General features: G+C 38.5%; 2 protein-coding genes across 2 annotated transcripts in view; one reads left to right on the forward strand and one right to left on the reverse strand.

The window, feature by feature from the left end:
- Nucleotides 1-8358, forward strand: part of usp43a (ubiquitin specific peptidase 43a) — a 67319-nt gene extending 58961 nt beyond the window's left edge. The window contains exons 13-16 of the mRNA XM_072463875.1: nucleotides 1312-1549; nucleotides 4942-5100; nucleotides 6901-7062; nucleotides 7128-8358. Of these exons, the coding sequence (XP_072319976.1) occupies nucleotides 1312-1549; nucleotides 4942-5100; nucleotides 6901-7062; nucleotides 7128-8254 (1686 nt within the window). The 3' untranslated portion in view covers nucleotides 8255-8358. The remainder of the gene's footprint in view (nucleotides 1-1311; nucleotides 1550-4941; nucleotides 5101-6900; nucleotides 7063-7127) is intronic.
- Nucleotides 8359-13938: 5580 nt separating this feature from the next.
- mchr1a (melanin-concentrating hormone receptor 1a) lies at nucleotides 13939-15970 on the reverse strand. Its single transcript, XM_072463368.1, has 2 exons — nucleotides 15882-15970; nucleotides 13939-15196 (listed from the first exon to the last, which is right to left on the reverse strand). The coding sequence occupies exons 1-2, from the start codon at nucleotides 15952-15954 to the stop codon at nucleotides 14175-14177; spliced, it is 1095 nt and encodes a 364-aa protein (XP_072319469.1). The 5' UTR covers nucleotides 15955-15970; the 3' UTR covers nucleotides 13939-14174.
- Between the last annotated feature and the right edge of the window lie 3597 nt (nucleotides 15971-19567).

The following is a 19567-nucleotide window of genomic DNA, read 5'->3' on the forward strand; positions in this document are numbered from 1 at the left end:
CAACTCAATCAATGTATACATTTCTGATACACAAATCCTGGATTATTACACATTCACTTGTTCTTTTGAACGGATTTATTAAAAGTATTATCGTTTGTAAATAAAAATGTGGATATTTCTTTTTATATTATTGGCATTGGATTTGTTCTATAAACATGTACGACTGCTCTCACACTTAGTCTTAGTTTGGTCCTGTTCTTGCCCTGGTTGAGTCATCATCTTGTCCTGGCTCAGTTCTGTGTTAAACATTAGCCATAATCAGCTTAACCACTCTGAGCAGACATGGTTTCCTTCAAGTTTCACAACCTATTTGGTGTTGAAGCAAATCAGGTTATTGAACATTCTTTTTTAAATATGCTTTGAGGTCTATTCATGAAAATATTTTTGTTACCTTGGCTCTGCATAGAAAAAACACATTTACCCAAAATGTGTTTTTTCTGACCACCTAAGAAAACATTCGGTACCACCAGAGCTATACTTCCCCTAAAACTGGACTATTCCAGTTCTAAACTAGGGCTAAATCATGTCTAAACTTGAATAATTTATTGCTACAGTAAATGTAACAGGACACTATCCAAAGGAGGATAACATTTACTCTAAATTAAAGGTTGAATGGACGATTTTTTTGGCACAAATCTAAGTCTTATTTCCTCGTGGCGTGGACTGCCGATTAGTCCTGCCACGTATCAATCATAAAACGCACATAAAACTGCAGCCGCGTGCGGTTCGTCCCCACGTTTCAGCGCATGGATCTATCATAATATAGTTCCCTCAGTGTACGGGACAAAATGAAGAGGGAGAAAGACAGTTCGAGCTGACGCAGAAGTGGACAGAAATCTATGGGAGACGAGCGATGCGATGCGCTCCGTTGCGCTAATAAACAAACGCACGTGTGTGTTGTATCAGTCCGCACGGGGGAGTGCGCATGCGCACTTCCGCCTGCGTTCTCAAATCGCCGAAAAATCGTCCATTGCGCCTTTAAGCAAATATTTGAATTCTCGAGGACCTTGCTAATCTCCGGTAGTACCCTTAATACAGTTTGAAAAACACTGGAGTTTGTTATCATACATGACATAGTTTTGAATTGACAGGTTTTTATTCAGGCTTTTACGACAAAGCTCACAACCTAAACATGTTGATCATCTACAAATGGAGTGAAAATGGCAGTGATTCCATACTTCAGACTTTGTTGATATTATCCTACCCATTTATATCTCAAAGCTAGCTCCTTATGTGTCTCCGCTAAATACAAATGTAATCTACCTGTTTACGTTTCATGTGATTGTACAGTGCTTTCATTTTGACCTGCAGGTGGGAGAGAGGAGGAACAAACTGACGACTCAGGTGCACTTCCCCCTGTGTGGGCTGGATATGGCTCCTCATGTGGTCAAGAGGAGTCAGAGCATGAAGAATGTAAGCAACGGACCCTGGCCTCCATCATGGAGACAGAGCCAGCAGCCCAGCGACCTGACCCTGCCACACGACTACCTTTACGACCTGTATGCCGTGTGTAACCACCACGGAGGCATGCACGGGGGGCATTATACAGGTAACACATGCCTCTACATTATGTCTTATACTTTGTTTCTAATATATAACCAAACAATATTTTACCTCCAACACCATGTGGAGACACCCCATTCTGTCAGATATTATTTAGTTGTTCACCTTTTTGGGGTCCATCCTTTGAAAATACAAGATTTTTTTTGCATTATTTAATGTTTTGTCCCTCCAATTACACTATAGTCACATTATAAATCAGTTATTATGTCCAAATAATTACTCTAATAACTAGTATTTTTCCCCTTGGATTACTTTGTATGAGACTTTGTACTTCTACTTACCTCTTAGTGGAGTAAAATGTTTGGCTTCTCGTCCCACCTATGCTAATGTGCAAAAGTAATAGAGTAACAAGCTTCTGTCTACAGCTCTAGTTCACGCAGACTTTTATGATTGTGAATCATTATTCTTCCTCTACTAAAATACTTGCTCTTTTTTGCTTGTGCCCAAAGAGTATATTATTTTGATAAAACAATGTATGAGATAATATATTCTGTACTTAAAAGAGGGATTAATTTGTAAATAACGTTTGTTGTGAGATAATCATGACAGACGATATTTAATTTATCTTTCCAACCCTAAACTGAACACCTAAATTTTAAACCAGCAATTAAACATTTCTCTTGGAGTGGCCTCCGTCTCTTTGGAGAGAAACAGGCAGGTCTATTTTCATTTGTGTCATATAGATCACCAATGTAATTTGTCTCTCCAAATATAAAAATAAACTGCTCAAATGTCACTTACGTTACTGGTTACTGAAATTAAGTCTTCTCTAAGTAAATGTAAAAATCCATTTAAACAAAAAATATGCCAAGATTTTGGTATGCTTTTGTAAAGTGTAACCAAAATTAATTTAAATGTCAAGAAACACAATTAATATGTTTAATAGAAATGTAATTGCAAGACACGTAAATGTGCTGAACAGTTCTTGATCCATAATCTTGTCCAAAAGGTTCACAGCCGTAAGAGTTTAAAGGATGACTTGAGAAGGACCATGCCAAGGACATTCAGACCGGGATTTCTTGACCTGATCTCCTGGTTTGATGGATCCTTCAGTGATGTTTTTTATTAGTTTACTCAATTCAGGCTTCAGTTTGTGAGAATAACAAAAAATCTAACTGGTGACTTTAGAAATAGCTATAATTTAAAATGTGAAAAAATCCTGCTGAATTTGTCGTGACCCTCATAAACACCACCACTAGACCACAATAATACCATTTTGTTATTATATTTAAGTGAAACCATATGCAGTGAAGGTACCATAGATACCATCCCCCCTCTTAACACATGCCATGTGTCAAAGTAGCAAACAGAACAACCATTTTATCTTAATCCCCAACAAATGACAGTATTACAAGTTATCGTGTTGAGTCATCAGAAGACTAATAACGGAATAAAAACTGGTCACTTTTGAAAAGTCACTTCTGCTGTTGCAAATGTTGTTTGCTGTATTGACTGAATTTACATAAGTCTTTGGCTCATGCCAAACATGTGACCGTCCACCATGCTCTAATTCAAAAGGCAATGCTCAAAAACAGAACAGCCATAAGCTTTACTGGCCATTGTGCTTTAAACTAAACAAGCCCCTTTCTTAACTAGTCCAATGTGTAAGTATTAGGTGTGGGCCTGTATGGATATTTGACGTTATCAAATATCAGTTTCAGCACCGATCTATAGCATATTTCCACCTACTTATCTAATGAATGGACCACAGTTCTTAATTTTGATTATTTTGTTTTATATGGATTTTATATGGAGATATAAATTATTTGTATTTATTGAAAACAATAGAGCCCACATACTCGTACTCTTGGGTTGGAGACTATATAAACTCGAAGCAGAAGATGATTGTAAAACAGCAGGTGCAACAGTCCAGGCAGATTGTTCATCTCCACTCCCCATTCTTTTCTTTTAGTGGTGCAGTAAGGGTAGTATTAGCATTCAGCTGTCATCCCAGTGCCATTGAGTGGTCTATAATGTATGTATGGACTGCTATGCATTAATGTATTACCTTATCAATTAATCATCTTAATAATTTGTCTTAATATTTATATTGGAGAGACATATTTGCCGGAGTATTATGTGAAACATCCATCAATGCAAATTAACCTAATTAATTGCTTTGTTCTGTGTTTGTGTTGTGCTCCATACCATAAAATAATAAGAATAAGTAATACAAATTACAATTGAATACATTGATACAAACTGTGACATATAAATGTAATAACCAATTATTAAATAGCCTTCAACACAAAGGGAGACAGGTGATGACATAGTGACAACCATAGTGATGGTGGGAAATCAAGAAAAGCTTGACATTTTCCATCCTATTTATAGTCAGAGCTGCATGTTATATTGGACAGGTTGATCTTGGGGCTTTCAGTGGAATGGATTACGTAGATTAAAAGTAAGATATTTTTTGTGTTATTGCATAGTCTTATAAAACTTGCTTCAAATCAGAAACCGTAATAAAAATGGAATAAAAAACTTTTATAACAACAGAAATATCTCTGACTGCAAATATGCCATTTGGAATTATTTAATTAAAGAGAAAGTACAAATTGGTAATCTAGTCTACATTGGCTGTTTTTGTCTGCTGATGGTGGGCTCCCACTTGAGGTCCTGGGTGATGGTGGTGCCGAGTCTGTCATGGTGAGGGGGGCTGGGGGGCTGTGAGCTTCCTGAAGCCCATCTCCTCTGTCTTCTGGGCGTTGAGCTCCAGGTTGTTACCACTGCACCAGGACACCAGCCGGTCCACCTCCCTCCTGTAGACAGACTCATCCTTGTCCGAGAGAAGCCCGATGAAGTTGGTGTCGTTTTACAGAGTCATGGCTGGAGGTGCAGCAGTTTGTGTACAGGGAGAAGAAGAGCAGGGGAGAAAGTACACAGCCCTGTGGACATCCTGTGTTGATAGTCCGAGTGTCTGAGACATTCTTCCCCAGCCGCACACTGCCTCCGATCCATCAGGAAGTCAGTGATCAACCTGCAGGTGGAGTCAGGCACGTTGAGCTGGGAGAGCTTGTTCTGGAGCAGAGCAGAGAGGATGGTGTTGAATGCAGAGCTGAAGTCCACAAACAGGATCCTGGCATAGGTTCCCGGTGAGACCAGATGCTTCAGGGTGAAGTGTAGTGCCAGGTTGATGGCATCGTCTACAGACCTGGTGGCTCTGTAGGTGAACTGCAGGGGGTCCAGCAGAGGGGAGTTGAAGGACTTTTGAGGTGGGGGAGGACCAGGCGTTCAAATGACTTCATGACTACAGACGTCAGCGCCACAGGTCTGTAGTCATTAAGTCCAGTGATCCGGGGCTTCTTGGGTCCAGATAAAACACTTTGCATTCTCATAAAATATTTTGTATTAACTTCTTCCTAATTTGCCTTGCAGCGTACTGTCAAAATTCGGTGGACGGACAGTGGTATAGTTATGACGACAGCAGTGCAGATCTGGTCCCTGAGGAAGAGGTCTGCACGAGAGGAGCCTACATTCTGTTCTACCAGAGAAGAAACAATATACCGCCATGGTCGGCTAGTAGCTCTGTCAGAGGTAAATGACATTTGTCACTCATATGCTCATGTGCATGTCTAAGTGACTGAAGCAATCAAATACAATAAAATAAAATGTGAAATGATTGCCACCAGTGCACGTTTTCACCACACTGTAAACTTTGACCTAGTTTTCCTCTCAAACCTAACCACAAACTAAACTAATCTATAAATGAACAATAAATACAATACAATTAGGTTGTAGTTTAAATTCAGTTGTTTGTTCATATTTTAAGTTTTTTATTGAAATGAGCAATAGCTTCAAAACAAAAAAGCCCTCTGTGTGACGTCTATAGGAATATAACGGGTTCAGTTACAGAGTCATAAAATAAAATGGCGTCAATGAAGGCCCTGCAGGTTTTAGTGTGTCATAATGTCATAATCACTTTTAGCCTCTCTTTGCAGCTCTACAGTATTTGTCTGGTGGGTTCTTTTGTGTAAGATCACGAAATAAAACTAAAAGGAGATATAAAGCCAAGTGTGTTGCTGGTGCGTGATACTTTGCAGGGAGAACTTTCACCTCATATTGACATTCGGACAACAACTTAATAGAAGAACACATTCATGTCTCACTTTACTGAATGCCTTAGTTTGATGGAATACCTTTTCATTTATTGTGGCTCGTGTGACTTTAAAATAGAAATGGCAATGCTAGCAACGTAATGCTGTTTTCTTTATTTGTCTACACAAAGCAACCAATTTGTGTGCTCAGTGTTTTCTTGAGGAAGAAAAAATAGATTCTTATGGTGCACGAATGTAAATAAAAGGTTTGATAAAAGAATGGATGGTAGTATTTGTAACGTACTAAACAAAAAGTATATTTTCCCGAAGGGGTTCACAGCATTTAGTTTTCTCTAGATGCATGGTATGTTGAATTGGAGAATGGACTTTGGAGGTTAAACTGTATGCTTGTGCCTTATCTAAAAGGTGATTGATTCCTTTTGAAAGATTGGACTTTATATATATATATATATATATATATATATATATATATATATATATATATATATATATATATATATATATATATATATATATATATATAATATAAGTACTATATTTTCAGTAAAAAAGACAGAATTTTGCTAAACACCCAATTTCAGAGAGGTGTGCACAGGCTATAACGCAATTGTGGCTGCACTGTTTTGCTTCAAGAAATGTTAAAATGGATTTTTCAGTTGGGAGAAAATGTTTGGCAGCGTTGTACATAAAAATGACATAAGCCATATGTCAAAGGTCATAAGCCGCCTCTGCGCCTACGTGTTCCTACAATATTTCCTAGAGTTGTATTTAATAATATTTTTAGTGATTCACCGGAATCACTAAAAACCATGTCCAGTTGACTGAATTTAACCATCCAAAAAACGAATTAGAAAGATTATATTATATAATGTATCAGACAGTTTTGTTAAAATGTTCCACCAAAAGATGAACAAGCCTATTTTGTCTTTTATTTTAATTCGGTTGTAACATTAACTTCATCCATATGACATAACATGCAAGCCTGAAGGACGTTTTGCGCAAGAGTTGTAGAGATACTTGTTTCCATTGTAGCTCCTCATAAATCCTACAAGAGGAGTCTTTCCTCTTCACTCTGCAAATCCACTGTGATGCGTGATCAGGGATTTGTACTGAACTTTAATAATGCAAAGTTATATATGCAAGAGGATGCTGATCACTGGGATATTAGTCAAGCTATAAGCAAACCTTCAGTTATATTTGCATACGTAAGAAATATAGAAGAGGCCGCCTGAAATGTTTGATGCTTTTATTAATTACATTTATCCTTTCTACATTAAAGGGTCCACAAGTTCGTCTATGTCAGATCACTGGCTGATCCGTCTGAATGGGGACAGTAAGAGGGGGAGTCTAGTGTCCCGATCGTCCACTGCCTGTCCGTCTTCCTTACCAGACTCCCCTGTCTCGCCAGTCTTCTCTGACAGTGACTCCAAGGAAGAAAGAGGTAGGCATAATTTGTGCTTATTCAAATATCTGACAGTTAACGCTTGTTTGTGTTAAATCCATCAGGTGGATTTGAGAGGAGGCCCTTTGTGCGTGGTCTCCAAGGTCGTTCCCTGAGCATGAGAGCTCCGAGCAAAACCAAGGAAACATTAAGCAAAGTTTTTCCACTGCGCTGGTCCCTGGGCTCCAAAGACCGCCGTAAACCTGAGCCGGCGCCCCCTTCAGCCCAGGACTCGGCGCCGGTGGAGCTCGTCCAGTATCTAGAATCTGGAAGACGCCCAAAATGCACAAAAGACCCCATAGAGTCCCTGATGACCGGACCACCGAACACTAGAGGAGTTGCTCAAGGCCAGGCTGTGGGTGGCCGGTCTTCAAGTGTGGCGAGCATGAGCTGCTTGGCTAAATCTAGAGACAATTTGGTGTCTGAATCTCCTCAGGTGCCCCAGGGTCAGCGCAGGCCATCTGAGAAAACGGGGAGTTTAAGACGCTCCAAGAAGGATCCACCCAGAGATGAATCTACCACTATTAGCAGTAGTTATAGTAGCAACACATTGACCAGAAGAAAGGACTCAAAGAAACAGCACTCCTCCAAAGACACTGAGACCAGGAGAAGCAGTGCCGTACAGCCGAGCTACAGCACTCCCAGCCTACATGAGGACAGTTCAAGAAGAAGCAAAGGCGATAAGCCAGAACAACGCAATCCCAACGAAGGACGCTCAAAAGTGAAAGGAGACGCACCCAAGAACCAAGAAGGGCTATTGTCTTTCCTCAAGGGTAATTTCTTAAAGAAAGACTCAAAAAAGTCCAAAGATGGAGATTCTAGAAAAGTGGAAGAAGGAGGTAGAAGTACTTTGTCTAGATTGTCTTTGTCCAATGGAGCACCCGGAGGTGGAACAGTGGACAAATCCAGACCCAGCACTTCCAGCGCTGCGGCAGGTGAGCTTGCAAATGGAAAACTGGGAAGGCCATCAGAGATCAAGCGTTCCCAGAGCTCATCCAACATCCCCACTAAAGCGGAGCAGAGCGTGAGGAGGACGGCGTCACTGCACCGCAACGGGACGACGTCCATTGGCCACGCCCCTTCACGCAATCAAACTGCGGACCCCAAGTCTTCACACGGGACACTCCAGAGAACTCGTTACAGCACAACCTCCCTGGGAAGAAAAAGGACAGTCCCAGAGTCCAGTTTTTAATAACTAAGCTTTGATCACGTATAGCCTTTATCTCATCTTGTCTACAGGTGAAAGTAATAGAGTGCAGAGATGCACCTTTTATTTTTCCACCATTTTTTTCTGGAAGGACAAACTCATCCTCAGTATGGAGCAGAGAGAACAGTGAAAACCACATACTTCATGTGAAAGGGTATTTCATCTCTTTTGTTTGTTTTTTTGTATTCATTTTTATGCATACTACACTCTAAATGTCCCACAAGGGGGAAAAGTGCCTGAACAATATTTAGTTGTGACTAATGCTTGTTTTAAAAGGTGAGATGAATTAGAATATTGATACTTCCCTTTTAATATTAAAAAGTTTAAAAAGTAAAAGAGCACCTTTAAAAACTAGTAGCATTATTTGTTTGTTTTTGTATAGCATTATTTTAACATCTAAACTTCAATCTATCAACCTTTTGTAAGGCCATCACTGTATGTCTACACAATAACACCAACACTAGGCCTGTTATGTAAGGGAGCATTAAAATAAAATTTGTAAAAAGTAACATTTCTAAAAAAAAAAATTCAAGAGCTTTTGACAATGATATGAGGTTTGTCATTAAAAACATAGAGTAAAATGGCAGGTATGGGCTCTCAGCTCCGATCCAGAGAGTTTTGGTTCCAGCCTTCATCCTGCTGGGGTTTATAGAGGCGATCTGAAGAATTATTACTGGCTGTTGTTGGCCCTGAACATGTTATTTTATTCATGCAAAGCTGTTCTGTAGTTTACTTGGAGGATAAACTACAGTTACATAACACAATGGGATATGTTTTGTCATGTTTTTTAAAATAAATGGCTTTGGCAGATTGGCCAAAAGCCAAAGTATCAGAGTGGAAAAAGCTGGTTTGGTGCATTTCTACTTGAGAGTTATATTAAAATGACTTCAAACAGGCTAAAGAACATGACCTCAGACTCTTCAGTGAATGATCTTACAAAAACAATGTATCCATCACTGTTAAACAGATTGCGATTATTCAAAATACTGTGCCCACTCCATTTTTTGAGTGGGCCTACAGCACTGTGGCTAAGACACAAGAGCATTGTATGCTCTGAATGTAATCATTCCTGTGGTTTTACAGCACCAAATTGAAGGTAATTATAGATATAAAAATATCTTTTTGAGAATGTAGGATCAACCAAATATGGATCTGACACTGGAATTGCTTATTCTTTGAGAAACTCACAGTAATGTAAATGTCCTAATATTTGAAAAATGGTTTTAATGAAGCACTTTCCCGGATGTGTGTTTGTTTCTTACAATAGGCTGGTAATTATTGAATAGAGTGGTCTGTGCAAACCAGTGCAACTTCATCAAACTGCATTTATCTGCACTGCACTTCTTTCTGTTTGCTTCACTGTCTTCACACTTATGTAGCAGTTTTAATTGGGTTTGCCTGTCTCAATAATGCGTTTGCTTAATGCGAAAACAGGTCGCCCACTTGAAGTTAATTAACATCAACACTAAAATTTTCAGCATGTTTGCATCAGGATACTTAACATCACGCCATGTGTAACTCCTTCTATACATCATGAAATTGTTTTGTACGTTGTGTATTATGGCGGGTCAGAAAAAGCACAAAAAGATACTCAACAAAGGTAATGCACCTTTATACCATGAAGTCAGAGTGGTATAATCATTTAAATACAGTGGGAGGTTTCCTTGTTCATTGTACATTTGGTAAATGTTAATTACATTGTTTCCAAAATATTGTGACAGTAAAATAATTGCTTGAGGATGGTCATTTATTAAAATACGTTTGTCATGGCTGTTAATCAAGGCCATGTTCACACTGGATTCACACTGGAGCTGTTTGAGATTTCAGGGAATTCTATTTTTTGTTAGATTTATTCATGTAATTTTGCACGTCTTTTCTCCTTCCTAGATGAGTATCTGTGACATGCTTGATGTGCAATTGGAGGGTTTTGGTGGAGTACCAATATTAGGGTTTTCCAAATGTTTTTGAATCTAAATACTTTATTGATTATTTTCTATAAGAAATAATAGTTTGTGCTCCTGGTCTTCTTTACTTATTGCTGAACTTAATTAACAATATAACTTTTACGTTGGGTATTACTTTTTCCTCCTGTCCATACAGTTAATGAGGGTGTTGAATTATATCTATTTGATATGACATTTTAAATAATTTGTATTATTAACTGACCAAATGAGGTTTCAGGGTTGTTAGTTGGCCCCAGATGTGAACGTGGTCTTACCTAAGATGAAATGTGTGATTTTTAAAGTTTGTGTTACAAGAGAACTTGTTTTGCTTGTTTTTCTCATGAAAAGACAGTGCTTCTGGGCTCATGAATGTGTCACAACAAACCCAAAACTCTTCCATTTCAGACAAAAGCAATAACATCCATTACATCATTGTAAATCATTTTCACAAGTGTTCTTACGGATTACAGGGATGATACAGGTACCACAAAGATGGATTCAAAATGTACTTTTAAAAATCATTGTCATTGTCCATGTTGTTACAACCAAAAACTACTCTGATAGTGACTGTACTAAGAGTCCCTCTTGTCACATGTTGGAAACACAAAGCTGCAGCAGCACTGGTCTGTCAGCCGTAACTGATTGCTTTTGGCTTTGAGCTGAAAATTGCCTGTTTTTTGTCCGGGAAAATTTAGTTTTTAATCTTCTGACTAACATTGTTTTTCTTTTTCATCCACATTATGCATTTTATATTGATTAAGAGTTATACTTAAGTCCATATCCACACACACAGCTGCTCACCTGTCACTAAGAGCACTTGTGGGGGAAGTGAAGTTTTTAATGATGTTTTTGTACATTTTATGCAAATACCTGGATCCTTTGCACTAGTTTACAAACTGTTGAAAGATGCACAATTTAAAGAAAAAATAAAAATCTAATTTAAAAAATCTAAGAATGAAGTAACCATTATTGCCTGAGCCACCTGTGTAAATGAGGGTATATATTGTTCTATTTTTTGTAATAAAAGACAAATGGCTCTGTTTTGGCTCTGTCTTGTTCTCGTGTTCTGACACTGCACCACAGGTCAACTGAGAGCTTAATATTTGAGCAGTTATTCTAAATAGTTGATGTGATAGTTTGGATTATGTGTATTTGTATCAACTATTGATTGGCAGTGTACAGTTGGCAAAGGAATCATGTTTCAGGCAGCCACATGAATAAAGAAAAGTATGCGCAGAGAGAGCAGTGTGATGCACAGTGCACGTGGTTCGAGGTCATTGCTTTGATTTATGTATTCATTTCAAACACACTCAGTTCCATGCAAATGATAAGGTTTCGCAAATTATGAAATGGGGCACAAAGTTAGATTCACAAGAATATAGACAGGTTTTATTTTATCCTATTATCTATAAAAACCCATTCAACAGTTACAGATAGTTTACCTTAGATCCCACGCTCAACTTCAAAAGACACATTGAGCAAATGCGTCAATGCCTCAAATACAATATAAAGACATTTTTTAAACACTATGATCATGTCTTGATTTTACTCCTGTATAACATGATGGTTCCAGGCAATACTATCCTTGCACAAGCAAGTTTTAAAAACCCTAGACCGGAAACCATGCCAGCAAAAATATAGAGTGCTAAACTTCGACAATATACAAGAACTAGCTGCAATTTGAATGGTATACAGAAGCACCTCTTAAGCACTTTGTTCAGTCCACATCTGTAATGACTTCCAGAGCCACACAGGCCTCCACCAGGGGCCAGTGTGTCATACCAAAATGTAAAACTACATTGACATGAACAGCCGTCTGCTAGAACACAGTAAAGGAGTGGAACAATATTTCTGCTGAACTTAAAAGTCAAACAAACTATTCAACATTCAAACAAACTATTCAACATTCTCTGTGGAATAATTAAACTTGTCAGCATTAACAATTTAACATTCTTCTGCTTATAATAAGTCAAATGTAGAGCGCATTGTTTTATGACATGCAACACCACATGCTGCGGTAATGCATGTTTAATATGTAACTGTGCACCCCCATGAATAATTTTTAAAAATGTACAGAACAAATGTATGGTAATATTACCATACATTTGTTCAACGGAAGAGAACACGTTCTTCTTGAAATATGCATGGATGTGAAGGTCAAAATAGACAATACAAAATCAAAACCCATTTCCCTCAAATCATTTGGGGACACTGAGAGGTCCATATGTATTTTATGAACTGTGGACAGGGGATGCTGGGATATTTGTCTAAATTCCAACGAACATTGTTAAATCTGTTTTCAGTGCCGTCAGGAGTCACAAAACGGCAGGCAAGAAGCCAATAGCACGACACAGGAAACAGATCAAGTTTAGGGTATTTATTACCAGCAGAGATCAAAACAAGGTCATAACGCGTAGCAAACAAATCCAGAATGGGGCAGGCAAAAGAGAAGGTCCAAAGTCCAAAAGGGCAGGTCAAAACAGGAACAGGCAGGATCAGAATCAGGATAGCAGTTTGCTGGAAGCTACAGAAACACACAAGACAATGTGGCAGGGAACAGAGGGAAATGGACTATATACTGAGGGGGCAGGCCAGATGAATGAGATCAGCTAACAGTGCAGAGCAGGAGAGTCTGCTCTCTGATTGGCTGTAGTGGCACATAAGGGGATTGACCAATGAAGAAACAACTGCGCTTGTGATTTTGGGCTTCTCAAATCTATGCTGAAAGGAAATATAAATGAAGACCATGTTTATGTTAATCTGGCAGATTTAAAGCCTGAATCATACTTACAATACAATACATTACAATACAATACAATATTTTTTCCTGATATGTCAACAAACCAAAGCAAGAAATTTAAACCAGACTACATAAATTTTTTCATATTTGTATTTCTCAAATATGTGACATCTTGGAAATTTTCACACTTACAATATCATATTTGTGTATACTTGTAATAAAAGTTACTTAGATTTATGTAAGTAAACTATAGAGGAAGTTTCAGAATGATATCTCAATTATTATTTTTTTTATCATCAATATTATTTCCTACCTGCAGTGTCTCGCCTTAAATGTACTTAATTACAGGTGTAATAAAAGTACAGTATCCTTTCTGCTTTCATAAGAATATCAAAATGTAACTGATGAAATATTATTCACTTTACTTGTCAGGTAATTATAAGGTAAATTTCTCATGGCTTAAGCTATTTGCAGAGTTATGGTATTTTTGTGACTTATAGAAATGTCAAATGGGGGCGTGCGTGTTGGTTCAATGCCAGTTCAACGGAAGAGAACACGTTCTTCTTGAAATATGCATGGATGTGAAGGTCAAAATAGACAAAACAAAACCAAAACCCATTTCCCTCAAATAATGTGGGGACACTGAGAGATCCAAATTATTTATTGATAAACAAACAACAACTCAAGTCTGATTAAATCACAAGGTTTTACAGAGTGCAATGGTTAATACATCTTTACAATACAGTGCTTCATATTTTTCTTGTTTGAGTTGTAAATGTCCAACTTTTATAAACTGCATTTTAACTCAAAATGGAACAGCAATAGTAAAAAGTGACTGAGCCCAGCTTATTCTCACGTTCCCACCTTCAGCCAAGCGCACGATAGAACTTCTCTTTTTGAATTCATGACATGATGATGTGATTGAAAACATTACAACTGACATCACAGCATTTCACAGTGACAGGCTCCTACATTTATAGGACATTATAAAGCAGAAATGATAAAGCATGCATTGTGCTTTCTGAATGTGTTGTGTAAAACAAATACTTTGTTCATGTTTTAATAGTCTATAATACATTTGAATGGATTGGAAATGGATTAACCAAAACACCACTGACATGTCAACCCCTGGGATAAGCAAATAGCCAGAGAGGTTTTGGCTCTACAAATACATACATGTTGCACACCCAGCTGATATAACGTCCCTGTTGTTACTGTGAGTTTATTGGGGTACGGAATTGAGTGGGTTGAGCTCCCCAGATCCGGGTTCCTGCTGTGGTCCTTCGGGGATCATCCTGACGCTCACACTGCCTTCATCTGTGGTGCTGGGGTTCACTCTAAATGTCCTGTTGATGGGACACAGAGTGCTGAGGAACTGCCTTTTGAACGTTTCACTCAGGACAATGTAGATGAAAGGGTTGATGCAGCTGTTTGCGTAGCCCATGCTGATGGCGATGTTGTAGGCATAAGTGAAGGCCGCGCTGGGCTTGTGCACTCCCAGGTGGATCAGCTGCAGGATGTAGTAGGGAGCCCAGCAGATGAAGAACGCCAGGCAGATAGCCACAGCCATGCGGGTCACCTTCCTGGTCCGCACCCTGAGACTGCGTGGAGGGAGAGGGGCCACGCTCGTCGACATGTGCAGGAGGATCTTAAAGTACACCAGACAGATGACGACCAAAGGTATGGCAAAGGCGAGAAAGAACTGATATAAAGTGAACCAGAGCGTGTCAGTGACGGGGTTCGGCAGCAGCAGAGCACAGGCGACAAGTCCATCTGAGAGCGGCATGAGTCCGGCGTACAGCCACACGGGGAGGATGGTCAGCAGGGACATTCCCCACACTAACACGATGACTAAAGTGGCCACATACTGGGTACGTACGTAGTTGAAGCGGATGGGATGAACCGTCGCCAGGTAGCGGTCGAGGGTCATGGCAGTGAGGATGTAAGTGCTGACGATCTGGCTGTTGGAGTCCAGCGCAGTGATAACAGTGCACATGGCTCCTCCAAAGTGCCAGGTTCCATTGCCGAGCAACTGATGAATGAGAAAAGGCATCCCAAGCAGAAACAGCAAGTCAACAATGGACAGGTTTAGGATAAAAACATCAGGCACTGTCTGCTTGGCACGGCATTTGGTCTTCTTCATTATGGTGTACATGACGATGCAATTCCCTATGATCCCCAGGAAGCAGATGATGCCAAAGATGACAGGCAGGATGACTTTGGAGGGAACAGCGCCACGAATACCTGGATAAACAGGAAAATGGTCAGAAGATTGAATGAAAAACAGATACATTCTATATTGAGTTATATTATCATTAACTAACACAACTGGAGCAGAGAATTCCATACATGCTAATTCTGCATTATCACCTGATGTAATTTGATTTGCAAATTTAAAAAAAATTCTACACTTATACACTGTCTGCGTTTTCTGTAGTGACCATAGTATTTTTTATTTTATTTTTTATTTTTTGACAGCTTCCACACAAATGAGTTTGGGCATTTGTAAGTCATCAAATAAGACTCATGTTTCAAAGTCATTAAAATTCAGTTCAATTTAATTCATTTTTGTAACGCCCAAAATCACAAAAGTGGTTGCCTCCTAGGGTCTTCTGTCCTTAGATCCTCCTTCTCGGCCAGGGAAAACTACAAAACCTCCTTGGGAAAAAGTAGAAACCAGGAGGAGTTCTACAGGGAAGAAGAAATCCGACTCCCTTCGATGAACAGGTGGACGCGCTTCAGTTTGCAGAGATCTCCTCAGATTTAGCCTGTATGTGCCTAATGGTTTAAATCAATGGCACTTTACTTTACAACTAATTTAATAATAAAGACAAAATGAAAGTAAACTCATAAAAATGTATAACGAACAAATTAATGAACCCAAAGGAAAAGTGCCGCGCAAAACTGAAATAAAAATAAAAATGCTGACCTGTTGACGTTGAGTTGATGCATCCATTTCCATACGACACATTCCCACCAAGTGACTCGTTTTGAAAATCCATGCGTTACATCCAAAGTATTTGTCCAAAGTTTAACAAAAATGTAAAGAAAAGAAAAAAAAAGCAAGACCATCGACTCACGAGGACAAAATGCGTGTTCACTGATGTCAAATTCCCGACTCGGAATGCGTCCTCCGCGATGGCCTCGTGCGCTGCCGCTTCTCCCGCTGAAATGAGGCGCGCGTTTCTCTGCCCCTCTTTCTGCGTGTCTCTGTGACGCGGCCGCAGTCGTGCCGTGGCTCCGGTGAGACAATTGTTCAGCCCCTGTAACGTGGACAACCCGGAGAAAGAGACATTGGTCAAAGTTGAGGGCAAAGGACCTATTTGTTTGGTCGATAAAATCCAATCAATCTAATCCACTTTTCTTCCCCTGACATTTCACAAAAAAACGTGTTTCCAAGGAGCTGCACAAACACAGAGTGACAACCATAATAATGAACAATAAAACAATGAATACATGCTCAGTTAATTTGACTAATTCCCAAAAGTAAAATAAAACCACTAAAAAAAAAACTAGTGGACCGCACAAATCTTGCAGTGTTAAAAGGCAGAGGGGAAAATGAAGACCTATGATAAATAGTAGAAAAAGCTTCAGTTGTAGTCATCTGGACTCAGTTTGAAAAAATAGACGTTTCGACTCTCATAAGAATTTAGATCGAGAACTCCGATATTAATACTGTTCTGTGGTAAGACCCGCCCATTGGGAGGAGCCTTCCTGAAGTAGAAAGAGTTGTTTGTTTCAAAGTTGTTTGTTTCAAAGTTAAATGTTTAAAAGTCTTTTCTGTGGGTCGCACGGGTCACTTGTGTGAGGCACCTTGAAATGCCTTGTGTATGAAATGTGCTCTACAAATAAACTTGCCTTGCCATGCCTTACAAGTTAGATACTAAGAATAAATGAGTGAATCAACTTCAGCACTACTGGATGAACAGCTCCCACTCGCCTGGCACTTTTACCACTAGAAGGGTTTATTTTACCTTCTTTTGGACTCACGGCAGGTCAGAACAGGCTCGAGTATTCCAATATTCAGACAATATTTGGTTAATCCAACAGAAATGGAATAAAATTGGTCTTTAAATGTATTGGTTGATGTTTAATTATTTATAATATTGATACAAAAGTGCAGAAATATCACCTTATACCCTTACTTGAAAGTCTCAGCTCTTTTTGTAGCTTGTAGCTATGTAAACATAGATTTGCTATTCAAATTTTACATATATTCAAAACAACCTTCAAGATATTATCAAAATGTTCAATATTTTGCTGACCTCTAGAAAAGAAAATGAATTCAACCCTATGGTTTACAGCTGACATTCTGTGCACATGCAGTGAATATTATGCTACGTATTTAGGCAATTATAGTTGAGTTACAAAAAATACTGGACATTCTGCTCAAGTACTGCCAATTATCTGCATCTAGAACCACAAACTTTTGATTATGCTCGACGTTACAGCCTTAGCCTCTAATAGGAAGTGCAAAAATTGATTGACGTCCTTCCTAATTGCCTCTTTTTTGACAAGGTTTGTTGCCTCATGGTTTGTTTATTTATTGTGAGTCAGCTTCACCTGAAATATGCTTCCTTCCATCACTGGCATACAGACTATTGTAGATGCTGAACGTTAAACAACTTCCACTGGCTCGGCCTGGGGGACTTCTGCTCTATTTTATATTTTAACTATTTCAATCTGTCCAAATTACAGAAGAATGTGACTTGCAGCGTACACCTGGAAATACAAATGTAAGTATATTTGAATGGAATTATGGTGGTTTTTATGTGACCTTAAAATGCATATGTGACAGGTTAGTCTACACATTTCACAAAACATGATTATATTTGAGATTTTACTAAACATTGTAGCCTATCTTTCCCCAGTTTTATGAGTTTATAATGTTAGTTTTTGGTTTGAGCTAATTCCACAACTGTTACTTCTGTTGTAAACAAGGGCCAAACCCATATAATTTACACAATAGTTATAATTTGATGAATAGTAATAAAGTATTATACTATTATTCGCAGGGATTCTGGTTTGGAACTTAGTACTTCTCATAATTCCACAGTTTATACAAAAGTAACTCAAAGTTTTTTGCAGTAGTAAAAACAACTTTTAACTTCTAATTTAAAAATGTTCTTCACAAATTGCAACTTGACTGATGTAGCAATGTAACAATGATAAATATTTACCACATATGCTATCCCACCAAACATAATCAGAACAATTTTCTTACTGAACTAAAAAGTCAAACAAACTATTCAACATTCTCTAAGTGGAACTTAAAAAGTGGCTATAGAATAATTAAACTTGTCAGCATTAACAATTTAACATTCTTCTGCTTCAAATGTAGAGCGCATTGTTTTATGACATGCAACACCACATGCTGCGGTAATGTGCGTATATTATGTAAATATGTAATTATACACGTGTAAACACTTGTGAAATGTGTGGTAGTATTTGAGTGTATTTGGGCCAGAGAGTGGACTCCTGTAAATCAGGGACTGAAGATGATCAAATCTGGTGTGAAACAACATAAGAACCTGTTACATGCACTTTAAACAACTATGATCTTCACATAGTTATGTTAATTTACTACACTATTGAAAGGCATGAAAAGAAGACTGGGGGTCGTGGTTCACCTCATTAACGTACATGTATCCTTTCCATTAAAGATTTGCCTTTAAAATGGGCTCAGACCCCATAAAGATGACTGTAATGTTCTAATTATAATTATAACATTGTCCCAACCACAAAATAGAGTTTGTACTTAGTATAAGCTGCTTTTCTCTACAACACTTTTCACAAGAAAGCAATTCAAACTGAAAATCACAGACTAGACTTTCTGGACTTCCCAGAGGACACAACAAATAATAAGTGGACAAAAAACAACAACATGACCTTATTATCCTCCTCTGAAAGGATCAGTGCCCACCAGGACAGACTGTCCAAAGATGTCCAATGACTACACCTTATTATGTGGCGACTGTCGCAGGAATGTCTTAAGAAAATACTCTTGCACTTCCCCATTCCAAAGATTTTTTTTGAATCACTTATTTGATGAAGGACACAGCCATCTAGCTCAGCCCACAAACAACAAATGGTTTGGTAATTAAAAGTGATCTCAATGAAATGTGAAGTTAGTGATTATTAATTCATTCGTTAATTTTCTACCGCTTGTTCCCGTTAGGTGTCGCGGGTGACTGCAGCCTATCCCACTGACTTTGGTCCTTAGGCGGGGCCAGCAAGTCGCAGGGTTAACACAAGCAGTATGCATTATTATTTCTTTGTTTATTTTATTCCGTTCTATTTTAATATATTTAAAGACGTGTTTTAGTCTATCTCTACTGTACTGACATATTATAGTCTGATTACAATTATTGGAATACTAGAGTTCAAATCTGCCTCTTGACAGTTTGCTGCAATGTCACTCTCCAGTTAGGCCATAGGCTGTAGCCAGTATTGTTCAAGTTCGCTACACCTGTCAAAAAACTAAATTACTTCAAATATCAAATTATCATTACAATAGTAGCTCATGACCAAAAAATCTCTACTCGCATCGCACCAGTTTTTTTTTTCAGGAATGGCTGCTGATCAGTATATCTCAGAGCGTTTGGTGACCAACAA

Source organism: Eucyclogobius newberryi, unplaced genomic scaffold (genome assembly GCF_026437365.1).
Source record: "Eucyclogobius newberryi isolate DKJ021-1_F unplaced genomic scaffold, fEucNew1.0.hap1 SCAF_4, whole genome shotgun sequence".
In the NCBI taxonomy this organism is placed as follows: Eukaryota; Metazoa; Chordata; class Actinopteri; order Gobiiformes; family Gobiidae; genus Eucyclogobius; species Eucyclogobius newberryi.

Coding starts and splice junctions, on each gene's coding strand:
- mchr1a (XM_072463368.1), bottom strand. CDS start 15,954: ATGGATTTTCAAAACGAGTCACTTGGTGGGAATGTGTCGTATGGAAAT. Junction 15,197..15,881: donor CATCAACTCAACGTCAACAG/GTCAGCATTTTT, acceptor CTGTTTATCCAG/GTATTCGTGGCGCTGTTCCC.